General features: G+C 40.8%; 1 protein-coding gene across 1 annotated transcript in view; it reads right to left on the reverse strand.

The window, feature by feature from the left end:
* FBXW11 (F-box and WD repeat domain containing 11) overlaps positions 1-14,323 on the reverse strand; it is a 56,719-nt gene that overhangs the window by 21,406 nt on the left and 20,990 nt on the right. Inside the window, exons 2-5 of the mRNA XM_009877946.1 lie at positions 12,642-12,704; positions 11,373-11,598; positions 1,719-1,905; positions 810-900 (exon numbers count right to left, since the gene is read on the reverse strand). Of these exons, the coding sequence (XP_009876248.1) occupies positions 810-900; positions 1,719-1,905; positions 11,373-11,598; positions 12,642-12,704 (567 nt within the window). The remainder of the gene's footprint in view (positions 1-809; positions 901-1,718; positions 1,906-11,372; positions 11,599-12,641; positions 12,705-14,323) is intronic.

Genomic DNA, 14,323 nt, shown 5'->3' on the forward strand with positions numbered 1-14,323 from the left:
GCCTTAAACATCAAAACACGTGTCTCCCCACTAATGAATTTCAGACCAATAATTTCACATCCATCAGCTGGCTGAAATAAATCCATTACAGTCTGTGGTATATTTTAAGAGTTTTGCGGTGGGTACACAGCAAACTGAGCAAGACAGATTTTTCTGACAGTAGGCAGAACACTAAGATGATCCTGGTTTATCAGAAACACTTTAAAACGCATGAGCAAGCCCAGCAAAAATTTATACCAAAGAAAACAACAGTCATTTCTGCAGTTTCTTTACCACTGATACCCCTGCAGGGTTTATCATTGTAGGACTGATTGTTCTCATCAAACCACTGGAAGGGCGAAAAAACCCCATATGGTGAAGAAAGCTGTACTTGCAACAGCCATTGCTTTAGAAGTAATAAGTTATTAAAAAAGCAATGTTTTAAAGGATTGTTGTTTAAGGCATTAACCCTCAGATCACCTTCTGAGTGAGTGTAACCAATATATTAGGACATTTAGCAAAACGGGGAATTGTCCTGGAGCAGCGTGTGTCCTAAACCAAGTATTTCACTAAAATCCGTAGTCCCAGAAGAGTTCCAAAAATCTTTAAATGCAAAAAAGGTGGTGTTAACACTTGAAGTTAACGCACACACTGCGGCAGTAAGCTGCTGAAGACATTTTTTATATTGCCTGAAGAGCCAGAGCTCACAAATTAATGAAGATACAGTTATAAATTTGATTTGCTTCATTGCTCCAACATGCACCATATTTGAAACACTAACAATACGCAACATAATTTCTTGTGCGGGTATTATGTATCAGAAGACGTACCTCTATATCCTGTATTATCTTTGGGTATAAGGACCTGTAAAATGAATTTGGGGGGCCATCTGTTGGTCTGTTTTTAAACAGGTACTGATCCCTAGAAAGAATCAGAAACATATTTTTCAGTGTACCACAAAGAATCCAAACTTTAAAGGAATTTAAAATCTGCACAGAACAAAACCTTATGACATACTGAAGAAACAATTTCAAGAATTTTTAAAATCCCTGTGATTAGATTTGACAGCTGTATTTAAAACATCCAAGACTAAAAGGTAACAGGTGTTTTCCTTATGGTTTTCCAAATTAGGGTTCATGGCTTCATAAGGTTTTTGGCCAGCAGTGTCATCCTCTTGCAGTATGCCTTGCATTTTCTTGGGAACACCACTAGAGAGCACAGAAAAACAGGTTTCTAAAGCACATCACCTCAACTCTTCAGATATTTGCAAAGGATAGAAAAACTCCACTGCCACAAACATAAATGCTTTATCTTTGAGAGGTTTCTACAGTCCAATCAGCTATTTTACATCTTAAGCAATTAAAAAAAAAAACCAAACCAAACCCAACTTTAACTGGAAACACTTCACTCGAGGAAAAACACTGCAAAACATGTTGTTGCTAGTTTTTGTGAGCTGATCCTACATGTTCTCCCCGCAAAGCAGAAATTACAAATTTGCAGACAGACTTATCGCAAGAAAGCGAGTGCTGAAAGACGCTGGTGCACAGGACAGGGGACAAAGCCAAAGCAGAAACAGAAGCCGATGGCTTTCGCCATAGCTACCCCCGCCAGTCCCCAGCACAGACTCTCGTGATACCAATTTACTATAATCTTGCTTTTCTGACAGAGCTCATTATGAGGGAAATTTGTAACGGAGAACACTGTAGAAAGTGAATTTAGTTAAAAGTGAAGGTACTTACCAACCCCTTCTTTCCGACAGTCCCTTCCATAGTGGATCTGTGCGTACCATTCTTTCAATCAATTTTTTCCACAGCATTCCCTCAGAGATGACCCTCTGCCATTCCTTACATACCAGCTCTGCTGCACAGAGTGATCTGGCATCAAGATAGGAAAGGATGTTTTCTGCTATGTGATCTAAGCCTTGCTCTACAAAGAAATAAAGGCAATCGAGACATCAATGACTTCACAGTAAACTACTAAACAAGTTTTGCAATACAGTCAGAGAAAGCCAACACAGCTTTAAGGCATGGGAGCAATACAGTAATTAAATTATCATACGTAGAAGCAGTAGTTAATTAATGCAAAAAGGTACGCTCAAGTATCTCTAATGCTCTACTCCTTTCCTAGTACACTCTGCCTGCTGGACTGTCCCACTTCCCGAGAGTGAGAGCAACCCAAAATTCAGCATAGTATGCAAGCAGCAGAAAGCATTTTGCTTTTCCTGGGCACAGAATCCAGACTCTTTAAGCACATAATGCACTGGGCTACATGATCCAAAAAGAAGATCAACCTCAGGCAGATGCTCTACTAAGCAACAGTAATAAGTTATTAAAATAACAATTTAATTTTTTTTTACTACTCCTTTGCATATAGCAATAGATAATTCAACTTGGCAGAAGATGGGACTCCACAGGAACAACCATCAATGTATCCACTAGAAGTGTGAGCAAACATTCTGTAGAAAATTTCTACCATCAAATGCAAGGCCGAGTTTTGTCTTTAAGCCATTTCTATAACCTGCAGGTGCCAAGTCCACTCCTGAATTTTGTTCAGGGCTCTGGTGCTAGAGCATATGCCAGAGGCACCATGCCCTGCAGCCTGGTGTAGGAAGGGGAAATCAATGAGAATGAGTTTGACAGTAATTCATTAATTGCAAAAGGTGCTTTAATAACAAAGGCAGTTACCCCGAACCCTGATTCACGGCTTCGAGTCACCAGACTCCCTATTTAGAGGAATCATTACTGAACAACTTATCTCAGAAGCTGGGGGTTTCGCGGCTTTTCTTTAGCTAGAGAAAAATTCAACAGGGACAAGTTTTTTGAAACAACTTCAAGTTGAGTAAACCAGACGGTAACATTCTATACAGCAGTTATTTGAGGGCCAGTGGATGCCACTGTTTCTAGGATGAGAATCAGCTAAGAAACCTCAGGATCAGCAGGAGTCAAGCAACTCGCAAATAATGAGCGGCGACAGCTCAGCTTCTGCACCTCAAATTCCAGTGCAAAATAAATCTGGTTTTGCTGCACAAAGATTTCCCAATGTATTTACAACAGCCACACAAACAGATATTATCTCAGCAGTTTTCCTGCATCTGCAGCTCATCCCACCGGCACCTTCTACAGCGAGGGAGTGATGGGCGAGCGCGCGCAGCCCTGATCTGAGGACACCAGGTTTACCAGCTCACAGAGTGAGCTCGGCAACGCACCACAGGAGAGGCCCCAAGTAACACAGAATTGCTGCAAATGGAAACCCGTTGGCGGTACCCCCACAGCCCAGAAACGACAGCTACCCGGGCCACGCGCACGCTCCAATAGCACCTGCAGCCTACGGGACGCTGGGCAACGAGCAATAGTCATTATTGGAGTGTGGGAACACAGACTCTCATCATGAAGATCCCAGCTACCAGAGGCAGCTTATTAACCCCCGAGATCCTTCCATATCGTGGCAGGGTCCGATTCACACGCCGAACACCTTCCACGCACCAGCCAAAGTTCAAATGTACCAGAACTGGGGGCCTGCCCACTGATCCAAACCTATGCAAGGCAACGTTCTGCAACATATGATTTCAGAAATACCAGTTAATAGTCATCCAAAGCACTACGTTCTTAAGCTGAAGCTGGCAGAAAGAGTAAGTACATCAATAAAGATCATGAATGCAGTAAGCTGCCACCATAGATCAAGGCATAACCCGAGTGGAACACTGGATGCATTTGCTGATGGTCTTTACTTAGATCTTGTCTCCTGCTGACAGCATTAAGATTTAAAAACCTGACTGTAGCTGACTAAAAGTACATGTGTAGAAACCACTTAGATAATACACTTGCACTAAGTTTAAAACAGTAATCAAACTTTTCTTGTTCATATTCCAACTACAGTGTCATGGGTCCCACAAAAATAACTGGTAAGTCTGTTACTTATTTCAAAGGACCTGCAATTTTGCTTTCCCAAAAACTCCACTAAATCAGACATCTAGAATAAGTTAATTTTTGTGAATAACATCTGCCAGTTGGACAAGCATAAAAAAAAATAATCTTTCAGACCACGAGATGATGACCTTTTTAATTTTCCACTTTATCTCATGACAGCCTATTTTAGGCTTCAAATAGTCCTGAAAAATCAAAGAAACTACTGTTAATTTTTTAAGGAATCAAGAAAGTGGGCGTATATAGTTCTTCACTGCATGTTCAATTTTGCACGGCCTTCATAAAAATGAACAGCAACAGAAGAAACCAATACATGTAGCTGCAGAGCATTTGTTCATTTCTCCTACATAACTTAAGAAATTATAAAAAGGCTTTAAAGAATGGTGAAAGCTCCTACAGCGTAAATCTGGTTTATATAAAAATTTTTCAATACCAGTCATAATAACAGACTCAGATAGCTGAAATGTAACAAGCTCCAAGTAGCCGGTGGGTCTCAAACCCAACCACTTCCAAACCAGCAAATTCTCCCTGACAATACCCTGTCTCGGAGCTGCTTCAGGCTGCACCATCTCCTACCTCAGCACTTTGAAGACAATAACGGAGCTTTTCACTACATCATAAAAGTGGGCTTCCAGTCTGCTTACTAGTAAATAACAACTTTGAGATTCTAGGTACTGTTTACTTTGGATATATTTATCTTACTGTGATAAGCGATTTGAAGCATTTCTTAAGGTTTGTCCAGAAAACAAAATCATTGCAAGGTCATTTTCAAGAGTTAGTATAAAATCGTGAATCCTTGGGTATCAAGAAGACAGACTAATTCGTTCTGCAAAGTGGAGGACACAGCTAGATAAAAATACAGAAAACAAACGCGGAGTAAGCATTCCTCTGCTTTTGAAGGTCACAGGTATGACCAGGGCACACGTCATGTTTTAACAGGAACAGATCTAACAGTTATTTTAGACTTCAGTACAAAATAGTTGTGTTCAACAACCCAAGATCAGACTATGCAGAGCAAGTGACTGTCTAGTATAGAAGCAATGCTGTAATCACACAATAGTCCTCTACACACTGTGCCAGCAGTGCATCACACAGGGATATCGAGTCAAATTATTAGATAATAAAAGAGGATATAGTGCTAAGAAATTACAAAATTGATAATTCATGTTCAACCAGTATCAGGCTCATTGATATGTTTCAAGGTCACCAATTAAATACAAAAATGAATGACTGCAAAGTATGGAAGAAGTCAGAAGCAGCTAGGAGTAAGCAAGGTAGGCTACAGCTAAACCACCAGACCCAGGAATTATTAAAAAGAGAGGAAAACGCCCTGATGCCAACAGTATTTCTGAAACGTGGCAGAATGGTAAGAGACCCAGCTTCCAGCTCTCCCAGAGATACAAGGATGCTGTCCTGTTCCTTCTGTGTGAAAGGCATTCTTAAGCAGCAGTCGTCTGCCAGAAGAGCAGCGACACACGTCAAACTAACCTTTTCAGATCAGCCTAACTCCGCTTTGTTAGAAGAAACACACGCTCCAGCTACGTCTGGGTTCCAGAAAAAGAAAGCAGCACAAGATAGGCTCATGACACGTAGATCTTTCAATATCTGCACTTTTAAGCTGTAAAATTCTTCACTCATGCACCTGAAAGACTGAAGGTGATTGAGCAAATGAATGTTGCAAAATCCATCAAATAAACTGTCTGTAGAGCTAAAAGAGCAGCTGTCCTTGGGTCTTCTGGTCACAACACAGAATAGTTAAGATTGGAAGTGACCCTGAAGATCATCTAGTTCCAACCCCTCTGCTGCGGGCAGGGACACCTCTCTCCCACTAGACCAAGTTGCCCAAAGTCCTGCCCAACCCAGCCTTGAACACTTCCAGGGAGGGGCCATCCACAACCTCCTTGGGGAATCTGTGCCAGTGCTTCACCACTCTCATGGTGACCAAAGTCCTGCCCAACCCAGCCTTGAACACTTCCAGGGAGGGGCCATCCACAACCTCCTTGGGGAATCTGTGCCAGTGCTTCACCACTCTCATGGTGAAGAATTTTTTGCTTATATCTAATCAAAATCTATCCTCTTCCAGTTTCAGGCCATTGCCTCTTGTAAAAAGCCCTTCTCCAGCTTTCCTGTAGGTCCCTTTCACATATATTAGGTGACTCTGGAGCTTTCTCTTCTCCAACGTGAATAACCCCAGCTCCCTCAGCCTGTCCTCAGAGCAGAGGTGCTCCAGCCCGCTAATCATCTTCATGGCGCTCCTCTGGACCCGCTCCAGCAGATCCATGTCCTTTTTGTACTGTGGGCTCCAGAACTGGATTCAGTACTCCAGGTGGGGCCTCATCGGAGTAGAGTGGGAGAATTACCTCCCTCGACCTGCTGGCCACACTCCTTTAGATGCAGCCTGGGAGAGAGTCAGCTAACACCCCCAAGTCCTCTCCTCAGGGCTGCTCCCAATCTGCTCTCTGCCCAGCCTATATCTGTCCTTGGGATTGCCTCGACCCAGGCGCAGGACCTTACACTTGGCCTTGTTGAACTTCATGAGGTTGGCATGAGCCCACCTCTCAAGCCTGTCAAGGTCCCTCTATTTGTCACCACTGTTTGTCTCTAGTAAAGATGGGAGGGTGAGATTCACGCTGAACCCATCTACTGTTTAAAGAACGAATAGATGTGGCACTTGAGGATATGGTGTAGTCGTTAGAGAAATGCTGGGAAAAAGGTTGGACTTGATGACCCTGGAGGTCCTTTCCAACCATAATGATTCTGTGATTCTGTACTGGATGCTTTTCTCATTCCCAAGCTGAGAAGTGTAATTTCATCTAGCTGGCATAATTTACTTAAACAGCCATGCCATGTACACTAACCTTCTTAGGTGAAGGAAGCTTAAACATTTTTAGTCAAAGAGCACTAAGCAAACCATAACTCTACACTTATTTCAACCATGTACTTAGGGAAAGTTTATGAGACAAAATAGCCATGCTGGCACTCGAACGTATTGCTAACATCAGTTCTGAGCAGTTTCCGAAATGTAAAGATCATGAACATGTCAGATGTGAGGTGAATGATCACCAAGGGGAAAAAAGTGACAAATAAATTATATTAATGCACATACTATTTTCACAGTTAATCTGTTACTGCCATCTTCTGGCAACAAACTAAATAATTGTCCTCCCCTAAAAGAGAAGGGAACTCTGAAGAGCTGTAAAGTTATCAAAAATCAACCTAACAAAAAGGCTAAGCTGCAAAGCATCCTTTGAACTCAACAAGTGCATGGTTCTGTAGGTTTCTGGTGGTGCTGCTTTTGGGGTCTTTCCCCTGTTCTACTGTACCTGGTACCTTCTCTCAGAAGCCACTGAACAGGTCTTCTCAGACCTGTTCAGAATCTGAAATGCCTTTCACAGCATCAGGTTTTTTTCAGTAGCAGACAAGTGGTTTTGAATCAAGCACAAACACTTTAGGGGTATGCAGCATACAGCACATTCTCTTACTAGAAATCAACATTGTATTTTAACTCCTTTGTGTAAGAATGCCCACGTCAATTACTTGCAGAAGAATTTGATTTGGATTACAATTTTGAAACCATAGACAAAACTTATCTGGATCACAGTCATGGTAGTAGGAAACACTCACAAGGGCTTGCTTTCTATCCTAACAGCTTTTAGCACGAGGCAAACAGGAGTATTGAAGTCCATAGTTCTACAACTCCATATTCAGAAATGGATGGGATGTCTGAGTAACACAATGTATGTATTCCTCAACTTGTGAACTTACATTCAACATTCTTTACATTCTGAAATGCTATTTTTCAGAGATAGTTCTTCATATTAAATGTGTTGCGTAGAACTGACTCAGAACTCAGAAGCATCAGGCTAAAGCCCAGGTCCTTCTCAAATTCCCATTTTTAAAAATATCATTTCACTGTAACATACATACCAAGATGGTCCTAGAACACAAAACCCAAGGAGAGTAACTCTCCAGATAAACCCATAGTACCAGAAAAATCTTTCTTCCTAAGGTGCCTACAGGTTAGGAATGTTCTCAAGAAAACTTAGGCTTGACTGCCTATCTACAGGAGGATGTTTTATGGCATGGTCAGACCAAGGTTTTGGAGAGCAAAACCCAACTGAGGAGCGCTCAGCTGTCTTTATTCTCTTCAACCCAAGGCTTTTTCAGACTCTTGCTCGTGGTGTAAACCTAGTACGAAACACTCATTAATGTTTAATTGCACTAAACCGAGCTTTTCAATGAAAGCTGACTGCAAGCAGCTGCTGCATCTCCACGACAGTGCTGAGACACACACGTCTGGGCGTCCGGCCGGGTCGTATGCCGGCAACACGGAGCCAAATGTCGCATTGACTTTTAAGGATCAACGGTGAACTACTAGGCAGAAAGTCTTTACCAAGATGCGTCATTTTCACAATTCTGTACAACACTGGTCACAGCTGAAAATAGACTTTTAAGAAGTCAGAAACTTGAGCATTTTCTGATGCTAAAATAAGGCAATCTTGTTTTTTATGAGTACATTGAGCAAAAACATACAAATGCTTTGCCACCAAGTCTATTCTTAAGATTTGTACTGCTTGCTAAAGTGCACAGAACTAAATTGTTCAGTAAAATATTTACTCTAGTTAACATAGGAGAAACAGATCCAAAGCACAGACACTCCAACAGGCCCACTGAAAGCATTCCAGAAGACACGCAGGACTGAGTTTCAGACACATTACAGCCTGAAGTAACTGCATATACCGACCTGACACTAAAAGACAGAGAGCATTTAGCTTCATAAACAGTTTCTGAAACAGGTACTAAACCTTATCAACTTTCTTTAGTAAAACACATCTAGCATTTATTTGTACCCTTTTCAAAGAAAAAAATTACACCCAACTCTTACACCTCTACAAGAGCTTTTGCAATTTTATAGAAAAAAAATTACAGCTGCTGTTAATCATAGGTACCAGATGAAAGTTTGGTTGAACTTCAATAATAAATAAAAAATAATTAAAATCCACAGGGATTTCAAAGCTCAATGTCTAAATATCACTTTGTATGAAAATGAAACCCAAATGATTTAATATCAGATAGGAAACAGTCACTTAGATCATGCAACTGCATGGGCTTTTATTATTTTAGAAACAAATTTCAAACGAAGCCTGGCAGGGTTTTACTTGCCTGACATAGTGTACAGTTCTCTTACAGTTTTAACACACAAAACAGGTGAGAAACTTGCTTTCCTAATCAGGGGTGGCCAGGCAGTGCTCCAGGGTCAAAGTTATAATTCTTTTAAGGAAAGGGCTCAAACTGGATGAGGCCATGCAAGGAATATTAAGACTAACATTTTAAAGGTAACTAAGATAAACAAAAGCAGAGTTATCCTTGCAGTGATGCTGTCCATTATACACCATTGTCTTTTGAGAGCTGTTTTTGACCTGCTAGAGGAAATAGCGCTGGCAGATGTGGAAAAACAATGAATACAGGCTCCCGAGCCACTCTGGTCAAGGAGACTTGCAGCAGCTGATGCAGCATCAGCCGTACTCTGCGACGGTGACTCGCAGTAAAGAGCCCAACCACAGCCCAATTTGTAAGAACTGACCCTGTAAATTAAACATTCTGCCACCACTTACAGAAAAGTACAACGGAATTAGCAATTATTTTCCAACACAGTGAAGGGAAAACAGATACCGCAAACTTTTTCCATTCTTCATGCATTCTCACAGGTGTAAAATCAGTAGGAACAACAGCAAGCAAAAACTATTTCCATTTAAAAGGAATTTTACTTCTGTAGGACAAGCTAAACTACCTTTTAAAAAGGTAGTATTTCACTGTTGTCTTCTAATGTGATGCTAGTCCAACATGGGATTGATTTCAAATTAATTTCTTGGGTAAATTCATACCAACGCTCTTCACACACTACATTACCTTCAAGAAAGGCTGAGTATGGAAACAGTTCCCAGTATTTACATCTGAACAAACAACAGAAGGTGTAAACATATCATTATACATACAAATGTGGTGTAATTGTCACTTTATGCAGCCCCCCAAAACTTCTTAGGAATAAATATATAACATGAAAGAACTGTCTAACTCCATATCAGCACCGAGGTATAAAAGCAAACAAAATAAAATTGTAACTGAAGCTCATACTCGCACATGATCACCATGACTGTCTATTTCACTTTATTTTTTACTTAAACCTAGACGCTCCCTAGAGAAATCAATATTCAGTCCTCTCAAAACAAGTTGGAAGAAACATCCATACTACCTAAAGGAGACAACTCTGTATTCCGAATGAGAAGTACATTTTATGTGTGTGGCCAGACGAGCTAAGTCTTCTTTAAAATAACTTTGTGATGTGGGGGGGAAGGAAGCTCCCTCTCTTTCAGTCTTCCTTCACACTTTTAAGCCTGGTTTTTAAGAAAACTGAGCACATGTGAAATCTCGTATCACTCCTTGCCTCCTACCCAATGCTCTTCATTCCCCGCCAACTGAGAAGTTCCTCTCAACCATGCTTGACAGATGAGCCAAAATCCTCCACAAGTTGATTTCCTCCAGGTTTTGTGAAAATGTTGTGTCCTGGATAGCATCCACAAACTATTTGCTCACGGCAGGTGTGAATCTGTGCCACTGTAGTGCCAGTGGCAAACTGAATATTTTGGCCACTAATGTCATGTGCATTTCCCACCCTGGAAACAACGTCCATGCATTTATCTTTCAAAGAATCAAATGAATCGTTCTGCCCAGCAGCAAAAATCCTGGGACACAATTCCTTTCAGAAATTAAGGGGAAAACATATGCAACTTACTAGGAGACTGAAAGTTAAGAGATTCTATACACACCGTTACTACTGCTCAGTATTTTTTTGAAGAAATGCAAATAGTAAGTGCAAGAACGGATTTCATATTCCAACTATCGATCCAAGTTTACACTGACTGGTGGCAGAAGAGGTTCTGAGAAACTCAAGGAAGGCATCATGGCTGGACTATACAATAAAAATCCGTGACTGCTTTTCCTCTTCAGTCAGTAACAAGACCGGACAAACTAGGTTCACACATCTAAACAGGCAACTTTTTCTCTAAGATTTAGGAAACTGAGAACAAAACTAAAGCATAATAAATACTTCCCAAGTGAAAAGATCTCTACAGTATTTTCCACACCTATGGGGTTTGTATGAAAAAGGAATTTAGACTAGAGCTTGCAAAGATACAACTTCTGCAAGAACTCAGTTCTGATTTGAACACAAACTATTTTTGAGAATATGCTACTCAAACTACTTTTAAATGGAACAACACTGGCATCCAGTGGCCAATTCAATTAATCACAGAAGTGAATGACTTCAGCTGCCCTCCTGCCCTTCTTTTCACTAGGATGCATCACTTACACAAGACAATCTAAATCTGAAGGATGCTTTCCATACATCCCAAAGTATTAAAAAAAAAAGTATTTATAAATGCACCTCTTGTAAAATAAATACTAGTTTACCTGGCAACGCAGTGATGAAGTCCCGTTGTAACATGGGCTTCAAGTAAGAGTTAATATGTCCATGCTGATAGTGACACATTCGTGAAATAAGGTGTTCCACAAATTCAACTTGATCTGATTCAGACCACTGGTCAAAATATTTAATACACAAGTCTTTTTCCTTCTCGTAGTTTCCTTCTGATGGTCTTTTTCTTGAGACAATCACAGATGAAGTTCCATTACTTATCTGTTTTTAGAAAAGAAGTAGCAGTATTTAAATATACACAATAGGAACAACTGTGTAACAACTCTCTCAAGGAATATTATGTGAGAAGATGCAAAGAAATAAACACTAAATTTCAAAACACATTCTTAAAGCTGTGAGTTCACCGTATACATTTTATCTTCCATAAGGATTTGCACATAACTCTAAGTTACTTCTTACACTGAAAGGTTGGAATTCCCTTTCACCTCTTACCATTTAAACAGCAAGGAACTTAATTCTTTTTAGAACAAATGCTTCCTGATTAAACCAGTGGTTTCTGCACATTGCAATCTGCCGCCACTTATGATTTATACAGGTTCCAGTGGTTAAAATAATACACTTTTTTAAACATATCAAAGTTTGGTATTAACACTCTAACACAAAAATTCAAGATCCCCATGTCACTCTTGAGATGCCTGCACATATATGAAAACAGAGAATTACAAGATGTCAAGGGCCTGAGTTTGTTTTTTTTAAAGAATAGCTCATGTCAATGTTTGAGACATCCGCACAAAAAACATCATTAAAATCTCAGGAGCTTTAGCTACAAATAAGGACACTACAAGTAGAATATCCCAGGACTTAGTGCTAATTAGTAAATGGAACCAAAGACTGATGCCAGGCTCTTCTGAGCCCTTCAGGAAACCAAGACGCTGCTTGGGAACAACTCTCAGTTTTCTGAAATATTCCCATACTTTGTCAAAGTGAGTTGGTTGCAACTCCTTGTCACATGAAGGTGTTGCATTTCTCCTCTTAAATGACAGCCACATGCTCAGAAACGCTAACTATTCCCAAGTATCCTCGGATGCAGAGCTGTCCTTTCAAGGTCAGCACAAACTACAAAATCTGAGAAGATCCAGTAATTTCTCAAGTATTATTCATCGGCATCATCCTTCACTTGAAGGCCAAGCTAATTTTAGGATGGTACAGTCAACTACATACAAGGATGATTGTGCAGATGCAAGATTTGCTTTCGCAAACATAAAATCATGCCAACTCTCTTTCTACGTGCACATTAGTCCTACCTGCCATAGGGTATTTTTCTTTGGAGACTCATCTTCATTCTGATCCTCCATTACTGACGTGTTCTAGGAAAAAAGGAAAGAATCATGACTTCGATGTTTTTATTTTATGGCAATTCCTTGCTCTACAAGCATTATAAAAAAGCAAATCAACTGAACAGATAAAATTCATTTTCCCAGTGAATGGAATTATCAAAGATTCTTGGCCACAAAACCTGGGTATTATAAATAAATTCTCCTGTTAACTGACATGTTTATCAATTCCATTTACTGTAAAGATAACTCCCCAACCCCTCTTCAATTTCCTTTGACAGGTTTTCATGCAGCCTTTCAACACTTTTCTCACTGGGAAATAAATTCACTTTTATCCTATTCAAGCCACAGTAATTAAACCTGTCAAAGTAATCAACTAGCACTTTCCGCCAAAGTTAAATTGCATACATCTAGTTGGGAAAAAAAACAAAAAAACAAACATAAAAACACCAAAAAAACACTATAAGCTACTTACATGCAACAGAATGCTGGGTTTTTTTCCCCAGCTCTAGTTTACCACAAGGAGGGACCGTTCTCTGCAGAACGCCTCTGTAATTCACTGCCACAATCTGTGTCCTATAAGCCTTGGCAGTCACCATCTTTCTTCACCCTGACTTAATTACTGTGCTTTCTCCACATCGTAACTGCTCCTCCCTACTGTGTTCTTCCCTTTTATTCAAAGGGACATATGAACTTCTATAAACGTTCAGCTGCAAATGTTTCTTTTAGAGCTTACCTCAGTTTTTCAAAATCTCTCACCTGTTTCTTCCCTTTTCCTGCTCCCTTTTGCTGTCCATTCCACAGTCACCAGCTATTTCTCCCTACTCAGGGGTACCCCACACCTCAGCAATTACTGCTCCTTTAGCTCCCCACCACCCCCATCCTCCCCATCACTCATGCCCAGGAGACACCAGCTAACTGGCAGAGGACTCTCATGAAAAACTGCATGTCTTTAAACATTGTCTGTATTTATTTCAGCCTTCTTCCCCTCGATCAGCTGTCTCAGCAGAAAGAGGAACAAGGCACTCAAGTAAAACACGTGATGGAGTAAGTCACAATTCCTTTGCTCTTGCTGTCACAGATTATCGATTAACCCCTTAACGACTCCATCCACCCCCATTCAAAACACAAATCCACCTCAAGAGCATTCACCGCTGCTTCTCCTCCTCCTTCTTGCATAAGTGACGTACCGCACCAAAGCCATAATGTCTGACAAAAATACAGTATTACCCCCTAGACAAGCGCTCCTCCACCGCCTGAGACAACTGCTTTGTCTGAAGTTTACCTTGAACTTTTTCTACCTTGCCGTTAGGTATGAAAAAACATGCAGCACACAGATCAAAGATTCCATTATAAAGACTACGCCCCCTGGGTGATGGAAAAACCCACGTATGACGCACATGACAATGACAAGCACAAGGAGATGGCTAGTGGGGAACACAAAACCGGACAAAGGCAGCAGAGGTTTTGTGCTACTCTGTGGACACATATAGTTTAGTGTTACAGGACATACAGAGGACAGGAACACCAGAAAAGTGAACCAGGCTTTCCACATTTTCAAAGTGACAGTCTCCTGAGGGCCACTGCAGCTGGTCACAACAAAACCAACCAGCACTGTCACTGACTGCAAACGATGCTCTCCCGCCGCACGA

The sequence above is a fragment of the Apaloderma vittatum genome, unplaced genomic scaffold (genome assembly GCF_000703405.1).
Source record: "Apaloderma vittatum isolate BGI_N311 unplaced genomic scaffold, ASM70340v1 scaffold1401, whole genome shotgun sequence".
Lineage (NCBI taxonomy): Eukaryota > Metazoa > Chordata > Aves > Trogoniformes > Trogonidae > Apaloderma > Apaloderma vittatum.